At 37.3% G+C, this 24664-nt stretch overlaps 1 protein-coding gene across 1 annotated transcript in view; it reads left to right on the plus strand.

Annotated features, from left to right (window-relative positions):
- ANK3 (ankyrin 3) overlaps positions 1-24664 on the plus strand; it is a 376954-nt gene that overhangs the window by 338666 nt on the left and 13624 nt on the right. Inside the window, 7 exon segments of the mRNA XM_070364655.1 lie at positions 1146-1236; positions 3495-3873; positions 5655-5705; positions 7859-7945; positions 16828-16911; positions 17034-17093; positions 18509-18596. Coding sequence (XP_070220756.1) covers positions 1146-1236; positions 3495-3873; positions 5655-5705; positions 7859-7945; positions 16828-16911; positions 17034-17093; positions 18509-18574 — 818 coding nt within the window. The 3' untranslated portion in view covers positions 18575-18596.

A 24664-nucleotide genomic window follows, 5' to 3' on the forward strand; every position in this document is an offset into this window, starting at 1 on the left:
TGCTACTGCTCTAAAATCTAGTAGTCATTTCTTTCCAAAGATTAAATTCATTTTTCTTTATTGTAAATTTTATATGAAATAAGTAAGAGTTAAGAATTCAGTAGCATCGCTCTTATGTACAGTTCTTAAGTTATACGTAATTATAAAAATTGGTTTCTTATGGTTTGTTGTATTCAGTCCACCACAATGTGGATTTTGCATGCAAAGAGTATTGATAGAAAGGTATTAATTTGGCCATGGAATAAATGTATCTTACATAATGACAGCTGACTTTATACTGGATTAAATTTGTGAATGTAAGTTACTATATTAAAATTACCAAAATCAATGGAAACAATTTATATCTTAATTAACTAGTATTCTATTTTATTATAGTTTGCCACTAGTCTTTTATTTCATTATATTACAAGTATTTGAACTAAACCAATAAATTTATCAACATTGTTCTGTAATCCATCATACATTTTCATAACTAATATAATTTAAGTCATTCCATGTGTTTCTGTTTGATGTGCTCTAATTCATTTCAGTCAGTCCAAATGTACTGTCTTCCATAGGTTATCCTTCCCTTCAAGTGGAACTGGAAACTCCCACAGGGTTGCACTACACACCTCCCACCCCTTTCCAGCAAGATGATTATTTTAGTGATCTCTCTAGCATAGAATCTCCCCTTAGAACCCCCAGTAGACTGAGTGATGGGGTAGTGCCTTCCCAGGGAAACATAGAGCATTCAGCAGATGGACCTCCAGTTGTAACAGCAGAAGACACGTCCTTAGAAGACAGCAAACTTGAAGACTCAATGCCTTTAACAGAAATACCTGAAGCAGTGGATGTAGATGAGAGCCAGTTGGAGAATATATGCCTGAGTGAGTATCCTCAATACCTCGGAAGGATGGCTGGGGCCCCAAAAGATGTTAAACCAGCAGAGCCATTGAAGCAGACTAGAAAAGTAGGAGTAAGCTCTGAACAGCAAGAGAAAGGAAAATCTGGTCCTGATGAGGAGATAACGGAAGAAAGACTCAAATCTCTATTTGAGGACATCCAACTTAAAGAAGGAGTAGAGTCTGAGGAGATGACAGAAGAAAAAGTACAGGCTATTCTTAAACGTGTTCAGCAAGAAGAACTGGAAATGTCTTCAATTACAGGTTGGCAGAACGAGACATCAAGTGGAAACCTAGAGTCCCCTGCTCAAGCTCGAAGAATAACTGGTGGGTTACTAGATCGACTGGATGACAGGTATGGCTCTGGGTCAGAAAAAGGAAAGTGAAATGAAGGTTACGTGTTAGTTTATCTATTTATCTATCTATCCATCCATCCATCATCCATCCACGCCAAACAGCTTGTAGGATACTCTGACCAGGGATCAATCCCGGGCCCTTGGCAGGGAATGCGCACAGTCCTAACCACTGTACTGCCAAGAAATTCCAATAGTCTGTTTTAAATATATGCTTTTTAGCAGTTACTCTTTTTCTAAAATTACCATTTCAATTTTGGGATAATACATGCCTTGAAAGGTTTTTGTGAATTTCTTTTACATATTGTTTTTAAATGTCTTGTCATAGAAAATGCAGAGAAGCAAAAGAAATCATCTGTCTTTATCATACGAAGAAAAACAACATTTTATATATCCTTTCTTTTTCTACATGAATATTTTAGATAATTTGCAACATAGCATATGCTTCCCTGGTGACTCAGCTGATAAATAATCTGCCTGCAATGCAGGAGACCTGGGTTCAATCCCTGGGTTGGGAAGACCCCCTGGAGAAGGGAAAGGCTACCCACTCTAGTATTCTGGCCTGGAGAATTCCATGGGCTGTATAGACCCTGGGGTCGCAAAGAGTAGGACACAACTAAACGACATTTACTTAATATGTAATTCTTTACCCCCAATAATACTGCGATAATACAAATTTGTTTATAACTAAAGTAATTCCCTAATCATGAAGCCGTCTTTTTTTATAGTGGCCTTCCTGTAGAAAGGTAAGAGCTAGTGTCCTTCAAACACTGGTTCAGACCCCACCATCATTAGGTTCTGCACTTTACGATTTTAATTTCTAAGCTCTAAGAACATCACTGTAATTGGCTTCAAAGATAAGAATACTACTTTCCTCAAACAGGTTTATAGATTGAAAAAGAAAGCCTGTAGCATACCTACCCAATGACCGATGCAAATAGACTCTCAGTAATAGTTAGCATTATTTTTCTTTCTACACACATCAGATTAAACTATATTTTACTTCAGTGGCAACTAGTGATAAGCCAGGTAAAAAGAACTGATGTTAAGTTTATCTTATAATCATATTTAATATTTTCATATTGCTTGCTCAATAAAAATTCCCAAAGAGGGTATAGACATTTGCAAAGAAGATTTCACAAAACTCCTTTTGAAAAATTGTAACATCAATGAATTCTATGTTCAGCCTACAAAAAAGAGACGATGGAGACAAGATACAGTACTAATTCTGATGTCTGAGTTCAGATATAGTCACATAATTTATAGTTGCATAAGAGGAAATTAGATATAGTTAGGAGTTAGATATAGCGTTATCATATAGAGTTACTTATCATATAGAGTCTTTACAGTATGCTGGGAGTGTCTGTCCTTACACATATGGAATAGGATTGCTATTAATATTTTTGAGAAAGGTGCTTATTCAGAATCTGATTTATAAGAAATACACATACACATGCATAATATACATATTACACAGAAAACACTGCTCCGCTTTTACTGTCTTCAGAATTCTACAGGTAATAATCGAAGAGGCTGAAAACAATATACAAACTAGAAGATAGAAAGTCTATATTGAAACTAGTAAAACTTAGAAACCCAATTTAAAAGAAGTAATGGGAGAGAAAGATTTTCAAGAATCTAAAGGGAAACAGTTCTCACAGGCAGCAGAAGCACCGGGTGAGCACCCACACCCTGATCACCAAGGAGAGTCAGCAGAGGTCGGGAGTGGACAAAACTGAGAATCCAAGTCAGGTTCTCAGGAGCATTCCATGTCTGGAAAAGCATGACGGTAAAATTCACAGTTGGAAACATACACGGAGACTGGAACATAGGGTTCTTGGGGATACCAGAACTCTCATCACGGGAATTCACTTTGTCCTTTGTCATCAGATTTTTCATTGGCGATAATAGAAAAGCATTTTGAGATCCCCAGCTCTTTTAGGTTGGTGGGTCTGGGACTCCGGGTATGTCCATGAACCCAAGGGGCTGTAGAAGTTCAATTAAAACAAAAACAGTGGCAGCACAGCCAGCCAGGTTGCGGATCGGAGTGCAGAGGAAGCCCGGAGCCTGTGTATCATCTCCTCACCCCCTACCACGATGCACCCCCGCAGTTTGAAATCCAATAACCGGATTTTTTATACTTTTCTATTATATGTCTTCAAAAATAGTTAAAAACATGGTTGTTGACAATTCAGAGCCTCGGAAGCCCATTTGCAGTCATATGTTACCATTGTAAATTTCCACATTTTCTCTGTTGCAGCCCTGACCAGTGTAGAGATTCCATTACCTCCTATCTCAAAGGGGAGCCTGGAAAATTTGAAGCCAATGGAAGCCATGCAGAAGTCACTCCAGAAGCAAAGACAAAATCTTACTTTCCAGAATCCCAAAATGATGTAGGGAAACAGAGTGCAAAGGAAACCCTGAAACCAAAAATACAAGGATCTGGTCGTGTTGATGAACCAGCATCATCACTAGCAGCGTATCAGAAGGCTCTAGAAGAAACCAGCAAGTTTGTAATAGAAGAACCTAAACCCTGTGTGCCTGTCAGTATGAAAAAGATGAGTAGGACTTCTCCTGCAGATGGCAAGCCACGGCTTAACCTCCATGAAGAAGAGGGGTCCAATGGGTCTGAGCAGAAGGTACGTCATCTAGTCTTCTACTGTGCTCTCATTTAATCTCAGAGTCCTGACTCTTCAATTTTTTTGATAATCTTGTAGCACTGGGCCCGATATTCTTTACTATTTCCAAATTATAAATATGTGATCAAAAATGGTAACACTAATGATGGGAGTGAAGAAAGTACTGAGTAAAATGTGTGCTGCCATATCTTCGTTCATTAGGAATAAACATCTTTTTAGCCATTTTTCAGAAGGGAAATTACAGGGATGTTAAGTAGTAAGTATCTTAAGATCCAATATTAATTCTGTCTGGGATTTAGATTTCCTGACTTGTCTTCATTCTTGAGGATGGAGGATAATTATCCTCTCCCTCACTGGTTCTTTTACACAATTTAAAGAGTTGCTAGCCTATGACCCAACTACGAGCTCTGTAAGTTCTGTTGCCTGAAAGGGTTTTTTAAAAATTGAAGGAACACAGTTCTCAAGAATAAATGAGGTGGGTATACTACTGTTGATTGATGACATTTAGAAATGTAGCATTAAAAGTATCATTTTAATAACTTTTATATCTAAGTTGATAATTATCTTAATATTTGTTTTTAATCATTTAAAAACCTTACCATCACATAATTATTTGCTTGCTTTTAGTATTTATATGATTTCTTTATATTATTTATTTCTTTACAAGAAATAATATTTCTTTATTCTTTGAGGATAAGTGTTTTTAGACATTAAAAAAATTTTAATTGAAATTATGATTCATAGATGGATATAAGAAAATTAATATCAGTTCTGTTTCCTACATTTTTGACTGCTTTTTGCTATCTCAATTTTTGTGTCTTTTCATGAACTACGCAGTAGACATAGATTGAGAGTTATATGTCTTTGGAATAGTAGTATTTGAAGTTTTCCATAAAACATCAAGTTTACTTAAGATCTTCTACAGTGTTTTGGGTAGAAAAAAAAATCTTCTGTAAAATAATGAATCCATAATTAATTTTAAGTTTAGAAAAATTTAGTAAACTCCTAACCACTTAAAAGCTAATTATCAGCTTATTAACTAATCATATCCTTTCCTTTTCCCTTCTGCAGGCTGTTTTTTTTTTATTACTTTCCTGCTTGTTAGGAAGGAAAGTGAAAGGAAGTAAAATTCTTGGGCTTTTCTTTCATTTCCTTCCTGACAAGTGTTGTTTTCAGTATTGATTTCTGCCTTTTTGTTAACTCTCAGTATATTTAAGCAGTATGACTTTGGATAGCATGTTCCCTTTTAAAATGAGCCCACAAACTATAGTGAGGACCTATAGATGGGAGGGGCTACATAGTGATGTTTTAATGATGAAAATGTATTCTGCACAAGCCCATTAGAAATTGATAGGAAAGTTCTGAAATCAAATGACAATATAAATGTAAGTATTTCTATGTATGTACATGTGCCTACATATTGCCCACTGGGGAACCATTTTCATTTGAAAATGAAAGGCTTAACCCTGGATGGAAATGCAGCTGAATTCATCAGTAATGGAAAATAATCACTGTTAAAAAATGTTTTTGCGATTTCTTATAAGTGAGTTTGTGCCTTTAGTGTTGGTCACTGGTCCTACCCCAGTGCAAAATGTCTTCAGAAGTATAGCAATTCATAATGAAGTTAAAGCTTCCAGAAGATAAGAGTCTGACCTCTCAAGAAATCCGAAGATGTTCAGGATGTCTCTTCTGTGATTAGACCATAGTACAATAGCAACCAACTAGGTCATCGGATGTATGATCTCAGAAAACAGCCCCCTTTTTGTCCCCTGAAAAATCAGGTCAAAAGACCGGGTGCAGCTCTTACACGGATGACTGCCTGCTGTTACAAGGTAAAATTCTGCTACTTTCCACCACTTTCCATGCAGCAACCCATGGCAAGGAGTACTCAGAAAAATTCCATTTGGTCTCCGAGTTACCCTCTGTGCCACTGCCCAAGAGAATTCTCTAAAAGGAATCCTGATCAAGATTCTACTACCATCTCCTCTCTACCCTTCACCTTAATATTGGCAGAGATTGCACAGAGAAAAATGGAACAAACATTAGCCAAATGGCCACGTATTTTTTATCTGAGGGCCTGGTCTCAGATGATTCTTGATAGGATTATGATATAATTGACATCTAGCTTTATCGTTAATGTTTACATTAACATATGTTCTTCTGCTTTTAAATATCTCAGTGAAAATCCTTCCCCAGTCTAAGATTCTGCATATGGATAATTCAGGTTTAACTTTCTCTTCTGCCTCATCTAATCTATTAATCGCTGAATGCTCAGTAATGCTTTTGCAAGATGAATCTGTCTTACCTTTTTCTGCATTTTTCAGCCATTGTAAGCCCCCCCCCCTTCACAATATTTAGATCATTCTAAGTGTCCAGAATGCATGGTCCTTTTCTTAAAAATTTTTAAAGTAATAGGCAATGTATCAGTCAGTATCTTTGCAAGGACTAAGTAACTTAAAAACTATTTCCTTTTGACACCATATTATTCAATAGGGTATTTTGTTCAGATGAAATTTCCTACAAAGGTAAGATTGATATTACTGTAACATTTTAGAATATTTGGTAAGTTTACCTTTGGTAAAAATGGCCTACTTTATTATCTATTGTATTTGAATAATATTTCATTAATTTTTGCTAACACTTATGCCTCCTTTAACAGTTTTACATATTTTTCCCTATTTTTACCAATATTAGCTACAATTTCTATCTCTAAGACTATCAGATTTGGCATAACTAGTACACTTAGAAAACAAAATACTAAAATCATTTCCATTAACATTTAGAAAAAAAATTATTCAGTATGTACTCCTGGACCATGACATTTAAGTAAAAACTGAAGATAATTTTCCCTTTGACTTATGACTCTATCACTTAGTAGTTTTTCCTTATTCCTATTCTTATCACCTAAAAATTAATATTGTGTATAATTACCATATTCTTATCTGTAGTTATCTGTGAAATGTTTCTGTTTTAATTTCATATAATTTCTTTAAAATAACACCTCAGGCTTTCACCTATTTTACATTCTTTCATTTGAATACAGGAATAAACATCTACTGAGTTCCCAGTTATGTATTAGGTGCAAATTATGCTGATATATTTGTATACCTTTTGCAATGTTCAAAATAACATATCATAAAAATCAGAAATACTATGCCTTTTTCTGTAGATCAAGTCAAAGATGGCCTTAATTGTAAGGTTATACATTCATGTCAAATGTATAATATTTATTTTTAAACTAGTTTTAAATCTATACTGTTTCCCCAAACTAATAATTAGTAGCATGTATGTAATTTCTGATGCCAAAGTCTCCATAATTGTTATTTTTAAGAACTCACAATTTTACTATCTTGATCTTTACCTGCATATGTATATTTATGCATTTATATATGCATTGCATTTATATATACACATAAGTATATATATGCAGGTAAAGGTCAAAGTAGTATATATATTTTATATATACTTTATACTAATATTTATACACATATATACATACATATCAGAGAAGGCAACGGCACCCCACTCCTGTACTCTTGCCTGGAAAATCCCATGGACGGAGGAGCCTGGTGGGCTGCAGTCCATGGGGTCGCTAAGAGTCAGACACAACTGAGCGACTTCCCTTTCACTTTTCACTTTCACGCACTGGAGAAGGAAATGGCAACCCACTCCAGTGTTCTTGCCTGGAAAATCCCAGGGGCAGCGGAGCCTGGTGGGCTGCCGTCTAAGGGGTCCCACAGAGTCGGACACGACTGTAGCGACTTAGCAGCAGCAGCCATACGTATACAGAGAAATTTCATTTAGAATCCTACTCAAAATTTCCTTCCACTTAAATTTTTTTAAGATTTCCACAAATATACATCATGATTTTCCTTAGAGGGAGATCTAGCAAGTGAAAAAGTAATTCTTTCTTGATTTCCTTTCTCAGAATGTCTTTTATTTTTAAATGTGATGGTAAAAATTATACTAAAAATGCATTTATCAGGACTTGAAAGGCAGTGAGAGTGATTCAAGCTCGGAGGAGGAACGGAGAGTCACTACCCGAGTTATTCGCCGACGTTTGATTATAAAGGTATCCCAAAGCTAGATCAGTGTGGGGCAATGCTGTATTACTAGAACCTTCCTTGTGGTTTGGAAAATTCAGCATGCTTGGTAACTAAACAGTGCTGTGTGTGTTGGCATATTTGAAAACTGATAAAAACAACCACTGAAAGGACAAACTCACGTCGCATGGTAGTGAGTATTCTGTCTAGGCCTGTGTTTGACATGTGGCAGTTGTCATTTTATCTGAGAGTTCTTGGCATTTGTATCCTGCTTTCCTTGGAGAAGTGTTCTGTGTGTGAACAAAGATTCTATCTTGGTGAGAGAATAGTTCATATCAAATGCAATGTTCAACTGAAATCCCAGAGGCTGTTATGAAGTATGAGGTAAGATAAAGAAGAAAGAGAAGAACGAAAAGGCTCCCTTCTCAGTCTTCCCAGTTTTTAAGTTAAAATCAGTTCTTCTCAATCAATCAGTGACTAAGAATTCAGTGTTATAGCCTGGCATAGATGTATGTGAGATGATGTAAACCAAGCAAAACTTCCTGAAATAAGGTTTTTAACTTGACTGACATACAAAAAAATCAGGCTGTATTTTTTTAAGTAGGGGAAGCAAGTCTTACTGCAAGTGAAAAACGTAATTCCACCCTGTTCGAGTACAACTGAACACTATGAATAAATCTTGATTTCCCCCACAAAGGCCTTCTGAAGTACTGACCTTGTTCATGGGCGATCCCGCAGACTCCTTCTTGCAGTAAGCTGTTTATCTTCATTACTATGTCTTTAGAGAGATCTTTCTTGATGTTAGAATAATTTGAGTGCAGAGAACTAGGAAGCCATTTTCAATACACGCCTTTGAATATGGTCCAAATAACCTGAGGCTCCTTGGTTGGCAGCTCTGAAGAGAAAGAAAGGAAAGGAAGTATCTATTGAAAACCACTTATCAAACTTATCACCCATTTCCAAAGTGTCTGGAGACCCAAAAGAGAGGCAGGGAAGTCGGCTTACGTATCCCCAACTTCTCAATCCTGCTGCTTATAAATACTTTCCAGGTAGATGAGATGAAAGAAGAGAAGCAAATATGCGAAATCTGCTCTAGTCTAATTTTTCTAATACTCTGGAAACATCGGAGAAGAAAATAAGTCCTTGTCTAAATCCTAAATTATCCACAAATCAACCTCGAGCTCAATAGGTGCCATCACGTCTTTGAAAATTCCACGTAGGCAAGCCAAATTACTTACTGATAGCAGGTCATATGCTTGCAAATATACTAGATATCTATAAAGTCCTCATAATCTCATAAAGATACTTCATAAAGATACCTTCCACACATTTTCTGGGATTAAAGGGAAGAAATATTTAATTTGTTTTTTCAGAACATATTCTGAAATATTCTGCCATTATTCTGCTCAGGCTTTGCTAGTCCCATGATTACTGTCTTTAAGAAGTACTATTTTAAAGTAAAACATCTAGACAAAGCAAACCAGACATAATGGCTTTATGCTTAACATACGACATACTCATGTTGCATCAAATTCACCTCATTCATTTATAACAGCTGCCCAGTAGAGAATTTGACTCCTGTACATATGACAGAAGGAAATAGACATAATCCTGCATAAAAAGTGGGAGAGAATGTAGAGAAGTTTTACTCTGGAGAATACTAAAAACAATAGGAACATCAACCCCCTCCCTAAGTCAATGAGGGTTATTTTGGTCTCCTAAAATTCTAGACATGCACTAGCAAGTCAGCTTTTAAGTAATTTTGTTAGCATGAATTATTTATATATTTAAGTGTAACATATAATTATATATATATAAAAACATTTTTATTAAGAGCTTAAGTTTAAAAGACTGAAATACACTATGATGTTATAGGCTTCATAAAACACAGGAGACTGTGTGCTCTCCAAATCTTCACTCTTTGAAGTCAGTGTAATTTTAGGGAGGTTGAGTGGAATCATCAGAAGATGGATTTTATAAATGGGGAGGTCATTGTATAAATAATGGAATCATTTAAACAAGCTTTGAGAAATGTCTTTTATATGTGTCAGAAAACCCAAAAGCTAAAGAATAACTATAATTATAATTGGAAGGTATAATAGGTATAACAAAAAATCTTTGTAAACTATATATAGAGAAATCTTTCTGGTTACTTTTTTCTGATCAGATTTTGGGGGCCCTTGAAAAAGAACACATTTCTTTTGCTTTTTCTCTTTATTCCATACACTCGTACCTTCATAATGTAAAGGAGCTTGAGACTGCAAGTACAACACGGTAAATGTCACATGGGCTCCATCTCTGTTTAAAAAAAAAATAAAAATAAAATGAGAATGTTAGGACCTAAAGGAGTCATTGAGACTAAAATTATTTCTTCTCCTAGATGATAAAACCAAGCATTAGAGATGAATTGATTTACCCAAAATCACTCAGCTGGATGTTAAAAATTCTGGAACCAGAACCCAACCCCTGGCCCTCTAGTGACGCACCTTCTACCTGCCTTTTCCACAATACTGTATTCTCTTCCAGGACAAAATGAAAGGGAGTAACTTTTCCTAGATTCAATTAGGCACTTGGTCACTTAGACTTTTCCAGTAGTACAGAAGGAGACAGCATTAGGCTATTTTTCTTGGAAACCGTTTGATGGGGCTGGAATGCCAGGAATTTGACCTACTTATAGAGGCTGTCCAACTTGGACTGAACCAGTATATTTACACTGTTTGCTATAGTAATCCCCTCGGCACTTAGAATCTAGAGCTGATAACTGTTTGAGAGTTGCTCCCCCCTTCCAGAGCTAGCTTTCGCCAGGAAGTACCAATGGAAACAGTAGATTCCGTTACCTCAGGTCTAGGCAAATCTGTCTTTATAGCCATTCAAGTTGTATAATAAAGAGGATGAAAGCATAATTTTATGATTTTTCTCTTTCATTTCATATGTGAATTCATTTTCTAATTTTTAAATATTTTTTGTTTAATATTCTCAAGTCCCTAAGAAATGAATGAACTTAAACTCTCCCATTTGTTTAGGGATTTTTAAATTTTATAAGTATATTCATTTATTCATATATAATATCACGGTGGTTTCAAATTTGGAAGTAGTTTAAGTAAACTGACCAGTCTCTATGAGCTTGTTTATATTATTTGCTCAGCAAATTCTATGATTACATAGGTAAAAACTTTAATTCAAACCATTGTGGACTTTGATAAGATTCAAACAACTGAATTTTTACTATATAGTTCAACTATATTTTTATCTCTACCTTTGAGCAATTTTACTGATTTTCAAAACAAGCATTTAAATGTATGTTTTTCCCCACCAAACAATTCAAAAGTACAAAAAAGCTCAACCTATCCATTCTACTTACCAGAGGTAACTGTTGTTCACAAGCTTCAGATTATTTTATATACCTATAACAGTATGTATGTGTACACAGAATATACATGTACATAGATCCCCAGAATGTGGGTTTCTAGGAATATGAAAATGGGTTATACTATACATGTTGCTTAGCAATTTGCTAAGTTTATATATATATCTTTCTCATCCCATCTTTTGAAAGTTCAAGTTTTAATGTTCTATACATTAAAGCAAATTCATACATTTCATGTTGTTATTCATTTTATTCAAGAAGAGAAAAATAGAAATCCTAAAATGCAGTACTTCCAAAGGGAAGTACAGCTAGTCTTCATAAAGGTGGCTACCATAAATGATACTGTGACATTGTATGTGCTCTAATTTTCCTTTGAAATAGGCAAGGAAAAAGTAGGTGGAGATATTGCCAAAAATAATGCCATTACCAAAAGTAGCATGAAAATTTTATTTACTTAAAAGTACAAATATTTTCAAGAACTTCAGAGAGCCTCTGATGTACCTGACAAATGAAAGATGAAAAAAAATTTTACATGTATTTTGTGACAGTTTACTAACTTTCCAGTCTAATTAACTACTATCTAATCCATTCCCCAAATTTAGTGAGTTTTTACATAATCATGCAACTCGTTTTGACCTTACTAAGGCACTAGTTGACCATATTTAGTGCCCATTTAAGATTAAGATAAGTATCTTTACCTTTAGTTATACATAAATAGTATGAATTTTCAGTAGGAAACAATGCCTGCATACCACAGCAGATCTCATCAACCTATATTGCTTGTTATTTATAAACAAGACTTTGCTTTTTTCTAAGGCTATTAATATAAATCAATATACTTAAATGTATTTTCTGTGCTTATAAATATACCTACTAGAAATGTCTTTCAGAGAGTGTCTGAAAATTGGCATCTTTCCCCACTGAAGAGTCAATTTATAACCATCTCTAATAGGTGGCAATTTTAATGGATTTTCCTAGGATCCTGGAATTGTCTTAACACTCAAGGACCTGGACATGTCCAGTAGTTACCTCAAACATAGCTCACTTACTCATGTTTAAACTATAGTGAAATCCTTCATGACCTTTTTTGAGTTTTCTGGTGCCTCTAAGCCTTTACTTGTAAAATAATGTTTTTTCCTAAATGTGTAAAACCAACCATTGTTGTTGTTCAGGTGCTAAGTTGTGCCTGACTCTTTACAACCCATGGACCGTAGTACTCCAGACTCCTCTGTTAACTCCTGTCCCAGAGTTAGCTCAAATTCATGTCTGTTGAGTCAGTGATGCTATCTAACCATCTCTGCCGCTCCCTTCTTTTGCCTTCAGTCTTTCCCAGCATCAGTCTTTGCCAGGGAGTCGGCTCTTCACATCAGCTGGCCAAAGTATTGAAGCTTCAGCTTCAGTCCTTCCAGTGAATATTCAGGTCTGATTTCCTTTAGGATTGACTGGTTTGATCTCCTTGCAGTCCAAGGGACTCTCAAGAGTCTTTCTCACAATCACATCCCTACATGACTACTGGAAAAATATAGCTTTGACCTCTGTCAGCAAAGTGATTGTCTCTGCTTTTTAATATGCAGTGTAGTTTGATGGGTTTGATCTCTGGGTTGGGAAGATACCCTAGAAAAGGGAATACCTAACCATTCCAGTTTTCTTGCCTGGAGAATTTCATGGACAGAAGAGCCTGGCAGGCTACAGTCCATGGGGTCACAAAAGTCAGACACGACCGAGCAGCTAACACTAGATTTGTCATAGATTTCCTTGCGAGGAGCAAGTGTTCTTTTAATTTCATGACCGCAGTCACCATCTGCAGTGATTTGGGAGCCCAAGAAAGTAAAATCTGTCACTGCTTCCACTTTTCCCCCTTATATTTGACATGAAGTAATGATATGATCAGATGCCATGATCTTAGTTTTTTCAATACTGAGTTTAAAGCCAGCTTTTTCACTCTCCTCTTTCACCCTCATCAAGAGTCTCTCTAGTTTCTCTTCATTTTCTGCCATTAGAGTGGTATTATCTACATACCTGAGGTTGATATTTCTCCTGGCAATGTTGATTCCGGGAGAAAACAGCCAGCCTGTGCTTCATTCAGCCCAGCATTTCACATGATGTACTTTGCATAAAAGTTTAATAAGCAAGGTGACAGTATGCAGCCTTGTCATGCTATGCTAAGTCACTTCAGTAGTGTCCGACTCTGTGCGACCCCACAGACGGCAGCCCACCAGGCTCCCCTGTCCCTGGGATTCTCCAGGCAAGGACACTGGAGTGGGTTGCCATTTCCTTCTCCAATACATGAAAGTGAAAAGTGAAAGTGAAGTCGCTCAGTCGTATCCGACTCTTAGCGACCCCATGGACTGCAGCCTACCAGGCTCCTCTGTCCATGGGATTTTCCAGGCAAGAGTACTGGAGTGGGGTGCCATTGCCTTCTCCGCAGCCTTGTCATATTCCTTTCCAAATTTTGAACCAGTCCATTGTTCCATGTCTGGTTCTAACTGTTGCTTCTTGACCTGCGTACAGGTTTCTCAGGAGACAGGTAAGGTGGTGTGGTATTCCCATCTCTTAAGAATTTTCCACAGTTTGTTTTGATCCACACAGTCAAAGGCTGTTGTGTAGCCAGTGAAGCAGAAGTTGATGTTTTTCTGGAACTCCCTTGCTTTCTCCATGATCCAATGAATGTTGACAATTTGATCTCTGGTTTCCCTGCCTCTTTGAAACCCAGCTTGGACAGCTGGAAGTTCTCAGTTCATATACCGCTGAAGGATTTTGAGCATAACCTCGCTAGCATGTGAAATGAGCTCAATTGTACAGTCATTTGAACATGCTTTGGCATTGCCCTTCTTTGGAATTGGAATGAAAACTGACCTTTTCCAGTCCTGTGGCCACTGCTGAGGTTTCAAATTTGTGATATATTGAGTGCAGCATTTTAATAGCATCATCTTTTAGGATTTGAAATAGCTCAGTTGGAATTCCATCACCTCCACTAGCTTTGTTCGTAGTAATGCTTCCTAAGGCCCACTTGACTTCACACTCCAGGATATCTGGCTCTAGGTGAGTGACCACAGCATCATGGTTATCCAGGTCATTAAGACTTTTTATGTACTGTTCTTCTGTGTATTCTTGCCACCTCTTAATCTCTTATGCTCCTGTTAGGTCCTTGCCATTTCTGTCCTTTATCATGCCCATCTTTGCATAAAGTGTCCCCTTGATCTCTCCAATTTTCTGTAAGAGATTTCTAGTCTTCCCCATCCTATTGTTTGTCTCTATTTTTTGCATTGTTTATTTAAGAACTCTTTCTTATCTCTCCTTCCTATTCTCAGGAACTCTGCATTCAGTTGTGTATATCTTTCTTGTATATATATCTTGTATATACCTTTTGCTTTTCTTCTTTCCTCAACTATTTGTAAAGTTTCCTCAGACAACCACTTTGCTTTCTTGCATTTCTTTTTCTTTGGGATGGTTTTGGTCACTGCCTCCTATATAACATTACGAACCTCTGTCCATAGTTCTTCAGACACTCTACCAGATCTAATCTCTTGAATCTACTTGTCACCGCTACTGTATAATCATAAGGGATTAGATTTAGGTCTTACCTGAATGGCCTAGTGGTTTCCCTACTTTCTTCAAATTAAGCCTGAGTTTTGCAATAAGCAGCTCATGATCTGAGCCCCAGTCAGCTCCAGGTCTTGTTTTTACTGACTGTATAGTGCTTCTCTGTCTTTGGCTACGAAGAATATAATTAATCTGATAATGGTGTTGACCATCTGGTAATATTCATACGTATTGTATGAATGTACCCATCTTGGGTCATTGGAAAAGGATATTTGCTTTGACCAGTGTGTTCTGGCCTTTGCCCTGCTTCATTTTGTACCCTAAGGCCAGACATGCCTGTTATTCCAAGTATCTCTTGACCAATGGTGCAAAACATAAATAATACTCCTTAAGAACTTGTTACAGATTTTAGTGCATTCAGGCAGGACACCTCTACACATTTTTCTATTTCCTTCCCTCTCTTAACTGTGCTAAATGAAATTAGTCATAAACAAGGTTCAAGATGAACTAAACAAGCATGAACAACAAGAAACATCTTGTTTTATTTTCATCCCATCTCTGTACTCCAGTGAGGTAAAAAGAGTCAAATATCCCATGCATGACCTATGAGCCCACAATTTATAAGAAAACAAAGTCACTTCGTAAAAAAAAAAGAAAACAGAGTTTTGTTAGCAAAATAAGGTACATTTCAGTTAGTCTTTGTTATTTTAAACCAGAACTTCCTTTCTACGGGCTGTAATAAAAACAATCATAGAATTTCTCACCATCGGCAGACACTGGCAAAATTCTCAGAACTACCACCTTTCCCATGACCGTAACATTAAAAGAGTTAGAATCCTGACTCTCCCAGAAACTCAGCTGTCTTCATCAAGATTTGCCATTTTTCCCTTTAAAAAAAAAGAAAAAAGTACAGGGTACAGTAACTATAGTACATAGTACTATTGCATTGTCCAGGTCACCTCTTCAACAAGAAGTTGTACTACAGGTCAGCAGGTCTCTAAAGTGGGTCTGCACTTAAGGTGTTTGTTCTTGTTCCCCAAAACTCTTAAGTGAGACTGACCTAATGTTGACACCAGTGAAGAAGGTAATGTGTTATAAATACAGTCCTATTTTTGCTCTCTGAGTGGTTTTTCTTATCATATAATCATAAAGCTAATAGGTATTAAGGAACCATCTAGATCTACTGAGCTATTAGCAGGAAAATATGAGGCCACCTTGGCAAGTTAAGAATTGATTCCCTTTTTTTAACTCACCAGAGGAAGAACCTTGACAATTTCCTCTTCTAAATCAGATAGCAGTCACTACCTGAAAGATGCCATCATAACATTCCTTAAGTAATTAATCAGTCATCACAGAGGGTTCCTTCACTTAAAGATGATATTCTGAAACTATGTACTTCATCAGACATGGTTATTAGCATATACAACTTATGAAAGGCTAAGTGTAGAAAAAAATAAGGTTTTCTCTGTACTCTCAACTTTTCTCACAGTACTAGAAAAAAATGTACATATTACCCTCAGTAAAGGAATTTTTAAATTAAGCAAAGAGTGATTAATATAATACCCCAACTAAGATTCAAATTAGATACAAGGCAATCCACCAAAATGAGAGATTTGGTAGAACTAGTGAAGAAACATTTATTCAAAGTGAAATAATCTAATTAGAGCTCTAATCATTAGCTAAATCTTTTTTCAACAAATAAAACCTTTTTGTCTGTCTATCGATGTATAACTGCATTGTATGATTACATATTTTCAAATTCTTCCTTCTTGGAGTTTGTTGCTAACCATCATTCTTATATGTATTTGAGGTTTAATGCTTTGAATGTTGTTGACTGCTAAATAATTCCATGGAGTCAGTGTTCTCCCCTTGCCCTCGAATAGCAAGTAGAGTTTTATACCTTCTTTTTCTAAAATTCCACAGAGCATGTGTGTGGTGTATGGAGAGGTGTGGAGATCTATGCATCTAGTTTATTGCTAATCTTTATGCCACATCCTTTAGGGAGAGGAAGCAAAAACCATTCCTGGTGAATCTGTCACAGAAGAACAGTTTACTGATGAAGAAGGCAACCTCATCACCAGAAAAGTAATCACCAACGGGATTTCATGCTTCTCTTGGGTTTAGATTTTCTATTTGTTTGCTATAGTGTCAGCTCTTGAAACAGAAGAGAGAAAAAGCTCTCCTTTTCACTATTGCTTCCTATACAGATCACTCGGAAAGTACTAAGACGAATTGTTATCCCACAAGAGAGAAAACATGATGACGTGGTAATGGAGAGGAACTGTCAAAAAGAAAGCAGAGGATAAAGGCTTTGTGAACGCTTTAGAACATGCTTCTAACAGCCTGGCATCTGCAGTGTGGCAGCTTGAAGCATTTGCTGCTTTTGACATCTTGTGTATTTGATCAGGGTCAAAGAAAAAGACTTTCCTTCCTAACATTCTTTAACACCATATACTTTTACTATCTTTAGAGTTTTCACAGAGATCATTTCATTTATGGAGGATGGAATGTGCCAGTTCAAGCATGGGAGAGAAAATTTAAAAACCCTCCACCACAACCAAATCCCTTGGCCATCCCCGACCCTAGCCCTCCCGGCCCAGCACTTTACCAGCAGCCAAGGACCTGGAGAGAGAGCACTTGTTTCCAGCAGATGCACAAGGTTTAATTAAAAGTCAGAGTGATAAAAGCTTGTCATAAGATCCTTACACTGAATCTCTTTCCAGTATATTCTACAGGGGAATACAAATCCCCCTCCCCCCCATCTTAGCCTGAAGAGGATTTTCCTCTCTGTGTTAACAACAGCCCATCTCCCGTGTACCAGTTAAAGAACCAAAGTCATCACCGAGCAGCGTAACTCAGCAAATGAATCTCTAACTCCCAGAGAAAACATCTCTGGTTATTTTTCATTTCTTTCCTTTCTCAGACCTTACCCTTTTCATAAAAATAAAAAAAAAAAAAAAGAAACTTCAATACCTGTGTTTACATAAGAAAAAACTAAACTGAAAATTTCTGAGGAGTAATTCAGAAAATTGGAAGGACTGCTGCGTTTTCTGTTTTAAGTAGGTTAAAAGCTGAGCATTTGTGCAAACCACTTTGCTCACAGAGAAGTGTGTCCTTGATGCTCAATGAAGAGAGGTCTTGTTTTATGGAAAAAGGATGCCTACTTTGTCAGGAGTAAGAGGAAGGGCGTGGTAATTTCACGAATTAGAAAAGGTCTCTCAGCCCGACAGCACTTCCATGGTGTTTAGTTCATGATTAGTGCTTTACTGAGAAATTTCCGTCTCATTACAACAGATTGCTTAACATTCTGCTGACTTTAAAAGGCATAAATTATAACTTACTAATATTTTTTACAACGGGGGTTTGAGTGCCTTGAAAGCTTTAGTGATTTCTTCTAGCTTCACAGGAAATGGACAGGCTGTTTGAATGATCACTAATAGAATGAATGATTGTGAAGTATAGTAACATGGTATTCATTCTGATGGTGCTCTCCAGCTTGCCTTGATGCTGCTGAGCTGTGTGGTTAAGGTAAATAGATGGTATTTTTGGACATGAAGTGACAAAGTGCTTTAAACTGTGTCTCACTTACCCTAATCTAGCCTCAAGGAACCAGAACGGAACCTGCTTTTTAATGAAAACTCTTTCACCACGAATCTTAATGTGTACATTCCTTTCAAAACAGGGAGAAGCTTATAAGATGAAGACGAAGAAAGAAATCCGTCAAGTGGAAAAGAAGAGCCATTCATAACAGTAAACGGTCAACCAACGTGGTAAGTAAGTGTGCTCAAATCAACAACACTAGCACATCTAATTTCACCAAATAAGTGATCCATGCCTCCTGCACCCTTCCTCTCTTTTTCACCGAATTACAGCTTTGAATATCCAGTATGCAGTTGGAGTCCTTTTTATGTTTGTGTATAAAATGTTGTTGTTGTTTAGTTGCTAAGCTGTGTCTGACTCTTGTGACCCCATGAACTAGCCTGCCAGGCTCCTCTGTTCATGGGATTTCCCCAGGCAAGAATACTGGAGTGGGTTGCCGTTTCCTTCTCCCAGGGATCTTCCTGACCCAGGGATCGAACCCGGGCATTGTCTCCTGCATTGGCAGGCAGATTCTTTACCACTGAGCCACCAGGGGAGCCCATACACACACACACTAAAACTATGGCCTCCAGCTCACAGTCCATAGACTTTCTCTTCACAATTTAGTCAGGAATTTAAATGTAAATGATGTTTTCAGAAGCAAGTGTAAATATTGATCATTGAGTCTCCTCAAAGAGTGAAGGCTCAGTGTTTAAGATGCAGTAGCATTATTGATTCTAACAGGAAGGTTATTTGGCAACAAATAGTTCATATAAATGTACTTGGAAAGTTGTATTGATTCAGTTTCCCACCATTTTTGCAGAACAGCATCTGAGACTATAATTTTGGTTGGAATATATTGGTTGCCAAGTTTAAATGAAGTGACCAAAATCTCTGTGTACTACTTAATATATTTTGTATAAACAAAGCAAATTAAATAGGAGGCTAATGGGACTACTGTGTTTTCTAAGTTAAAATGTTTAGTGAGCTTTGTTTAAAGTTGTCTGAATTTTTCTTCATAAAGAAGGGTGTTTTCCTTTAATATTGTTTTCTGAACTTTACTTTGTGCTAGTTCTTCCTACGGAACCACAATTAGAAAGCCCCTATGGGGTGAAAAAGCAGATAGAGCTTTGAAAAGCTCTTTGTAAGTCTGTGAGACAAAGCTGGATGAGTTCTTAGGGCTGTTCACCAAGAGTTTTCGTAGCCCCCAGAAACAAAGAGCAAAGAGATCCCAGTTTCCACTTCCATTCATCTGCTGTTCCCCAGTTACCAGAATCCTGGTATTTGGAGTGTTGCCATAAGGAACTGAGAAATCAGAGTCTCGTTGCCCCAAATTTTGTATGTGAGGTGACTGTAACTAAGACCCAAAGAAATTCTTAGTCCCTCCACCGCCAAAAAAACTCTTATTATTTGCCTGCTTATTCACTTAAGGATTGATTTCACTTTCTCTCCATGAGGCTTTCTGCCTAAGGCGCTGGGGAATCACTAGTCAACAACACTAGGGCGGTCCTGGCCCTCACTGACCTTGTGTTTGGAGAGTTCATGGTAGGCAGTCGTTTCAGTATTTCAGGCTTTGAGGAAACTCCTGGGAACTGCAGAGAGCTCTGGAAATAACAACGTTTGCTCTACACCCTCACCCAGTGCTGCAGGCGTACCCTTCACTTGATTCTCACAGTCAGTCCTCTTGGACTGGCACCTTTATCATCCCCATTTAACAGGCTCAGAATTGCCCAAGGTCACCTAAGTAAAAAGCGGCAGAAATAGGATGCAAACCCTAACGGGCAGCTCCGGAGCCCACACTCTTAACCCTGGTAACTGGATATCTGACCTTGTCTGAGGTGACAGGGAAGGTTTTCTTTGAGAAAATGATGCTTGAGCTGTTTTAAAGGGTGAATAGGACTCAGTTGGGTAAAGAGGAAGACACTGGATGGTGTTTGGGGTAGCCTTCCAGGCATAGGCTACAGCATTTTGCAAAGGCCAGAAGGAGAAAGAAACAAGAAGGGAGAATAGGTCAGTGCAGCTGGTAGAAGGTTTTGGCCTTGTGTCTGGAGAGGTAAGAAAGATTCCGGTCTCATAAGCCTCTTTCCACTAAAAGTTTATGTTTTGCATCACTTACTCTAGCTGCAAGACACAGAATGAAGGGAGGTGACCATAATAGATGAGCAGATAACCTGTTAAACTACTGAAGATGCTGGCTTGGGCAGTAAGGATTGTAAGAGGTAGTGACAGTAAGGCTGAATCAAGAGATAGTGACATGAATTGCTTTTTGTCAGGTGATAAGGGTGAGAGATGAGAAAATTAAGGATGACATCAGTGAGGCAATATCTAGAATGAACCCACCCATTATTCATGTCTTACTGCTGAACCTAGTAAAAGACATATTTTTTTTTTTAATTGAGGTGTAGCTGATTTACAATATTAGTTTCAGATGCATAACACAGTGATCCAAAAGTTTTATAGATTGTACTCCATTCAAAATTTTTATAGATTATACTCCATTTAAAGTTCTTGTAAAATACTGGCTATATTTCACTGGGCTGTACCATATGTCTTTGTAGCTAATTTACTGTACACACCTTAGTCTGTACCTTTTAATCTCCTACCCTTGTCTCGTCCCTTCTGCCTTCCCTCTCCCCACTGGTCACTAATGGTTTGTTCTCTATATCTGTGAGTCTATATTTTGCTATATTCTGTTATTACTTATATGTGGACTAAAAAATAAATATGTATTTGTCTTTCTCTGACTTATTCACAAACCATAATATTCTCCAGGTCCATCTATGCTGTTGTAAATGGCAAAATTTCACTTTTTAAATATTCCATTCCATATATATATATACACCACATCTTCCTTATCCACTATTTTGACCCACTTATTTTTGCTATTGTTTCGGTTGCCTTAGGAGACATATCCAAAAAAGATATTGCTACAGTTTATGTCAAAAAGTATTCTGTGTTTTCTTCCAGGACTTCTATGGTTCCCAGTATTACTTTTAGGTCCTTAATCTATTCTTAGTGTTTTAGTTTTCTTTTTATATGTTGTGACAAATGTTCTATTCTTATTCTTTGACATGTGGGTGTCCAATTTTCCCAGCATCACTTATTGATGCTTTTCTCCATTGCATATTCTTGCCTGTTTTGCCATAGATTAATTGACCATAAATGTGTGGGTTTATTTTTGGGCTCTCTAGTCTGTTCCATTGATCTGTGTGTGTGTTTTTGTGCCAGTAGCATACTGTTTTAATTACTATAGCTTTGTAATATAGTCTGAAGTCAAGGAGCATCGTACCTCTAGCTCTGTTCTTCTTTCTCAAGATTTCTTTGGCTAATTAAAAAGAATGCAATAATGCCATCTGTAGCAACATCAGTTCAGTTCACTTGCTCAGTCATGTCCAGCTCTTTGCGACCCCATGAATCGCAGCACGCCAGGCCTCCCTATCCATCACCAACTCCCGGAGTTTACCTAAACTCATGTCCATCGAGTTGGTGATGCCATCTAACCATCTCATCCTCTGTCATCCCCTTCTCCTCCTGTCCCCAATCCCTCCCAGAATCAGGGTCTTTGCCAATGAGTCAACTCTTCACATGAGGTGGCCAAAGTATTGGAGTTTCAGCCTCACCATCAGTCCTTCCAATAAACACCCAGGACCGATCTCCTTTAGGATGGACTGGTTGGATCTCCTTGCAGTCCAAGGGACTCTCAAGAGTCTTCTCCAACACCACAGTTCAAAAGCATCAATTCTTTGGCAGTCAGCTTTCTTCACAGTCCAACTCTCACATCCATACATGACCACTGGAAAAACCATAGCCTTGACTAGACGAACCTTTGTTGGCAAAGTAATATCTCTGCTTTTGAATATGCTATCTAGGTTGGTCATAACTTTCCTTCCAAGGAGTAAGCGTCTTTTAATTTCATGGCTGCAGTCACCATCTGCAGTGATTTTGGAGCCCATAAAAATAAAGTCTGACACTGTTTCCACTGTTTCCCCATCTATTTCCCATGAAGTGATGGGCCCAGATGCCATGATCTTCGTTTTCTGAATGTTGAGCTTTAAGCCAACTTTTTCACTCTCCTCTTTCACTGTCATCAAGAGGCTCTTTCTTTAGTTCTTCCTCACTTTCTGCCATAAGGGTGGTGTCATCTGTATATCTGAGGTTATTGATATTTCTCCTGGAAATCTTGATTCCAGCTTGTGCTTCTTCCAGCCCAGCATTTCTCATGATGTACCCTACATAGAAATTAAATAAGCAGGGTGACAATATGCAGCCTTGACGTACTCCTTTTCCTACTTGGAACCAGTCTGTGGTTCAGTGTCCAGTTCTAACTGTTGCTTCCTGACCTGCATATAGGTTTCTCAAGAGGCAGGTCAAGTGGCCTGGTATTCCCATCTCTTGAAGAATTTTCCAAAGTTTATTGTGATCCATATAGTCAAAGGCTTTGGCATAGTCAGTGAAGCAGAAATAGATGTTTTCTGGAACTCTCTTGCTTTTTCCATGATCCAGCAGATGTTGCCAATTTGATCTCTGGTTCCTCTGCCTTTTCTAAAACCAGCTTGAACATCTGGAAGTTCATGGTTCACATATTGCTGAAGCCTGGCTTGGAGAATTTTGAGCATTACTTTACTAGCCTGTGAGATGAGGCAATTGTGCAGTAGTTTGAGCATTCTTTGGCATTGCCTTTCTTTGGGATTGGAATGAAAACTGACCTTTTCCAGTCCTGTGGCCACTGTTGAGTTTTCCTTATATATTGTTATACCAAGTGAAGCAAATCAGAGGACTAATATTGTATGACATGTGAAATCTATAAAGAAATTACACAAATGAACTTATTTACAAAACAGACTCACAGACTTAGAGAAATAACTAAAGGTTGCCAGAGGGAAGGATTTGTGGGGGAGATAGAGAGGGCTTTTGGGATGGACGTGTACACACTGCTATATTTAAAATGCATAGCCAACAAGGGAACTCTGCTCAATGTTATGTACAGCCTGGATAGGAGGGGAGTTTGGGGGAGAATGGATACATGTATATGTATGGTTGAGTCCCTTTGCTGTCCACTTGAAACTATCACAACTTTGTTAATCAGTTAAAAAAAAAGACTGCTTTGGCTATATGGCAGATTAATAAAACACTAAGCATGAATTTGCCATTTAAATTACTCTGTTTAAGCAATTCTAAGTGATAAATAAAACTAGAAGAGAGTTCAGTTTAGCTGTCAGCTCTAGTATGCCCCTAAAAGTTTAGTAACTTGTTCAATCATAGAGTCAGACTCTGAGTAGGAAAGAACCAAAAAGGTTATCTACACCAGTGAAGCCATTTTTCTAGAGTAACATATACCTAATACCTATGAATAAATGACACCAAAAAAAATGTGAAAATGTTAAGCTTCCAGGGTCATTTAGAACAAATTAATACAGAAATGACTTGTCAAAACTATACAAGAGACATCAGAATGATAAATAATCCACTCCGTAAAGCAGTGGGCTTGGCTTTGGCTCATTTGCTACACCACTCAAAGGAAAGAGAAACTCAATAGGAGCATTCATATGAATGTGAAAATAGCTTCAACGTAAAGCAAACTAAATGTGTCAGATGGAAAGAACAGTGATTTGACTGCAAGCCTCATTTTACTCTCCAGGGTATTTACCTTTCATAAGTGAACTTAGGAAATGAGTCCAAGAATACTGCCTATAATTCCAGGACACTGAATGTGTGCTCTGGAAAAATCAATTTGCAAATATATTGAGGGTTTTTATGACCCTGCTGGCTGTCTTTTTTATTTTTTTAACAGTAGAACAACTAATAAGCACATGGAATGTGGCCAAATTTCACTGAATATCAGATGGTAACATTAAAATTTTTATTCTGGTTTTATAATCAGTTGAATTTTGAACTATCTGAACCCTACACCTGCCTTTCTTTAATACTGAGTCACAGCCATCCTATTTTTAATGTAAGGGAAAAGCTGATGGCTGAATATAAATATAAAGATGTATACATAATATATAATGATTTATACCTTATAAAATGCTTTTACATTTTTGTCTTACTTGTCAAACAAGCTTCCAGGAAGGTCAGACTGATTTTGATTGCTACCTTTTACAGATGAGGATGCTAAGGCTCAGAGAGGTCATATGACCTTTCTTCTGTTACACAGCTGTGATTGGAAGAACTAGAACTTAACTCAAGATTGATACTTCACTTAGTGTCCAATGCCACTAACCTGTCTTTCTAAAATTACTTATGAATAATAATAGCC

The sequence above is a fragment of the Bos mutus genome, chromosome 28 (assembly GCF_027580195.1).
Source record: "Bos mutus isolate GX-2022 chromosome 28, NWIPB_WYAK_1.1, whole genome shotgun sequence".
Taxonomy (NCBI): Eukaryota; Metazoa; Chordata; class Mammalia; order Artiodactyla; family Bovidae; genus Bos; species Bos mutus.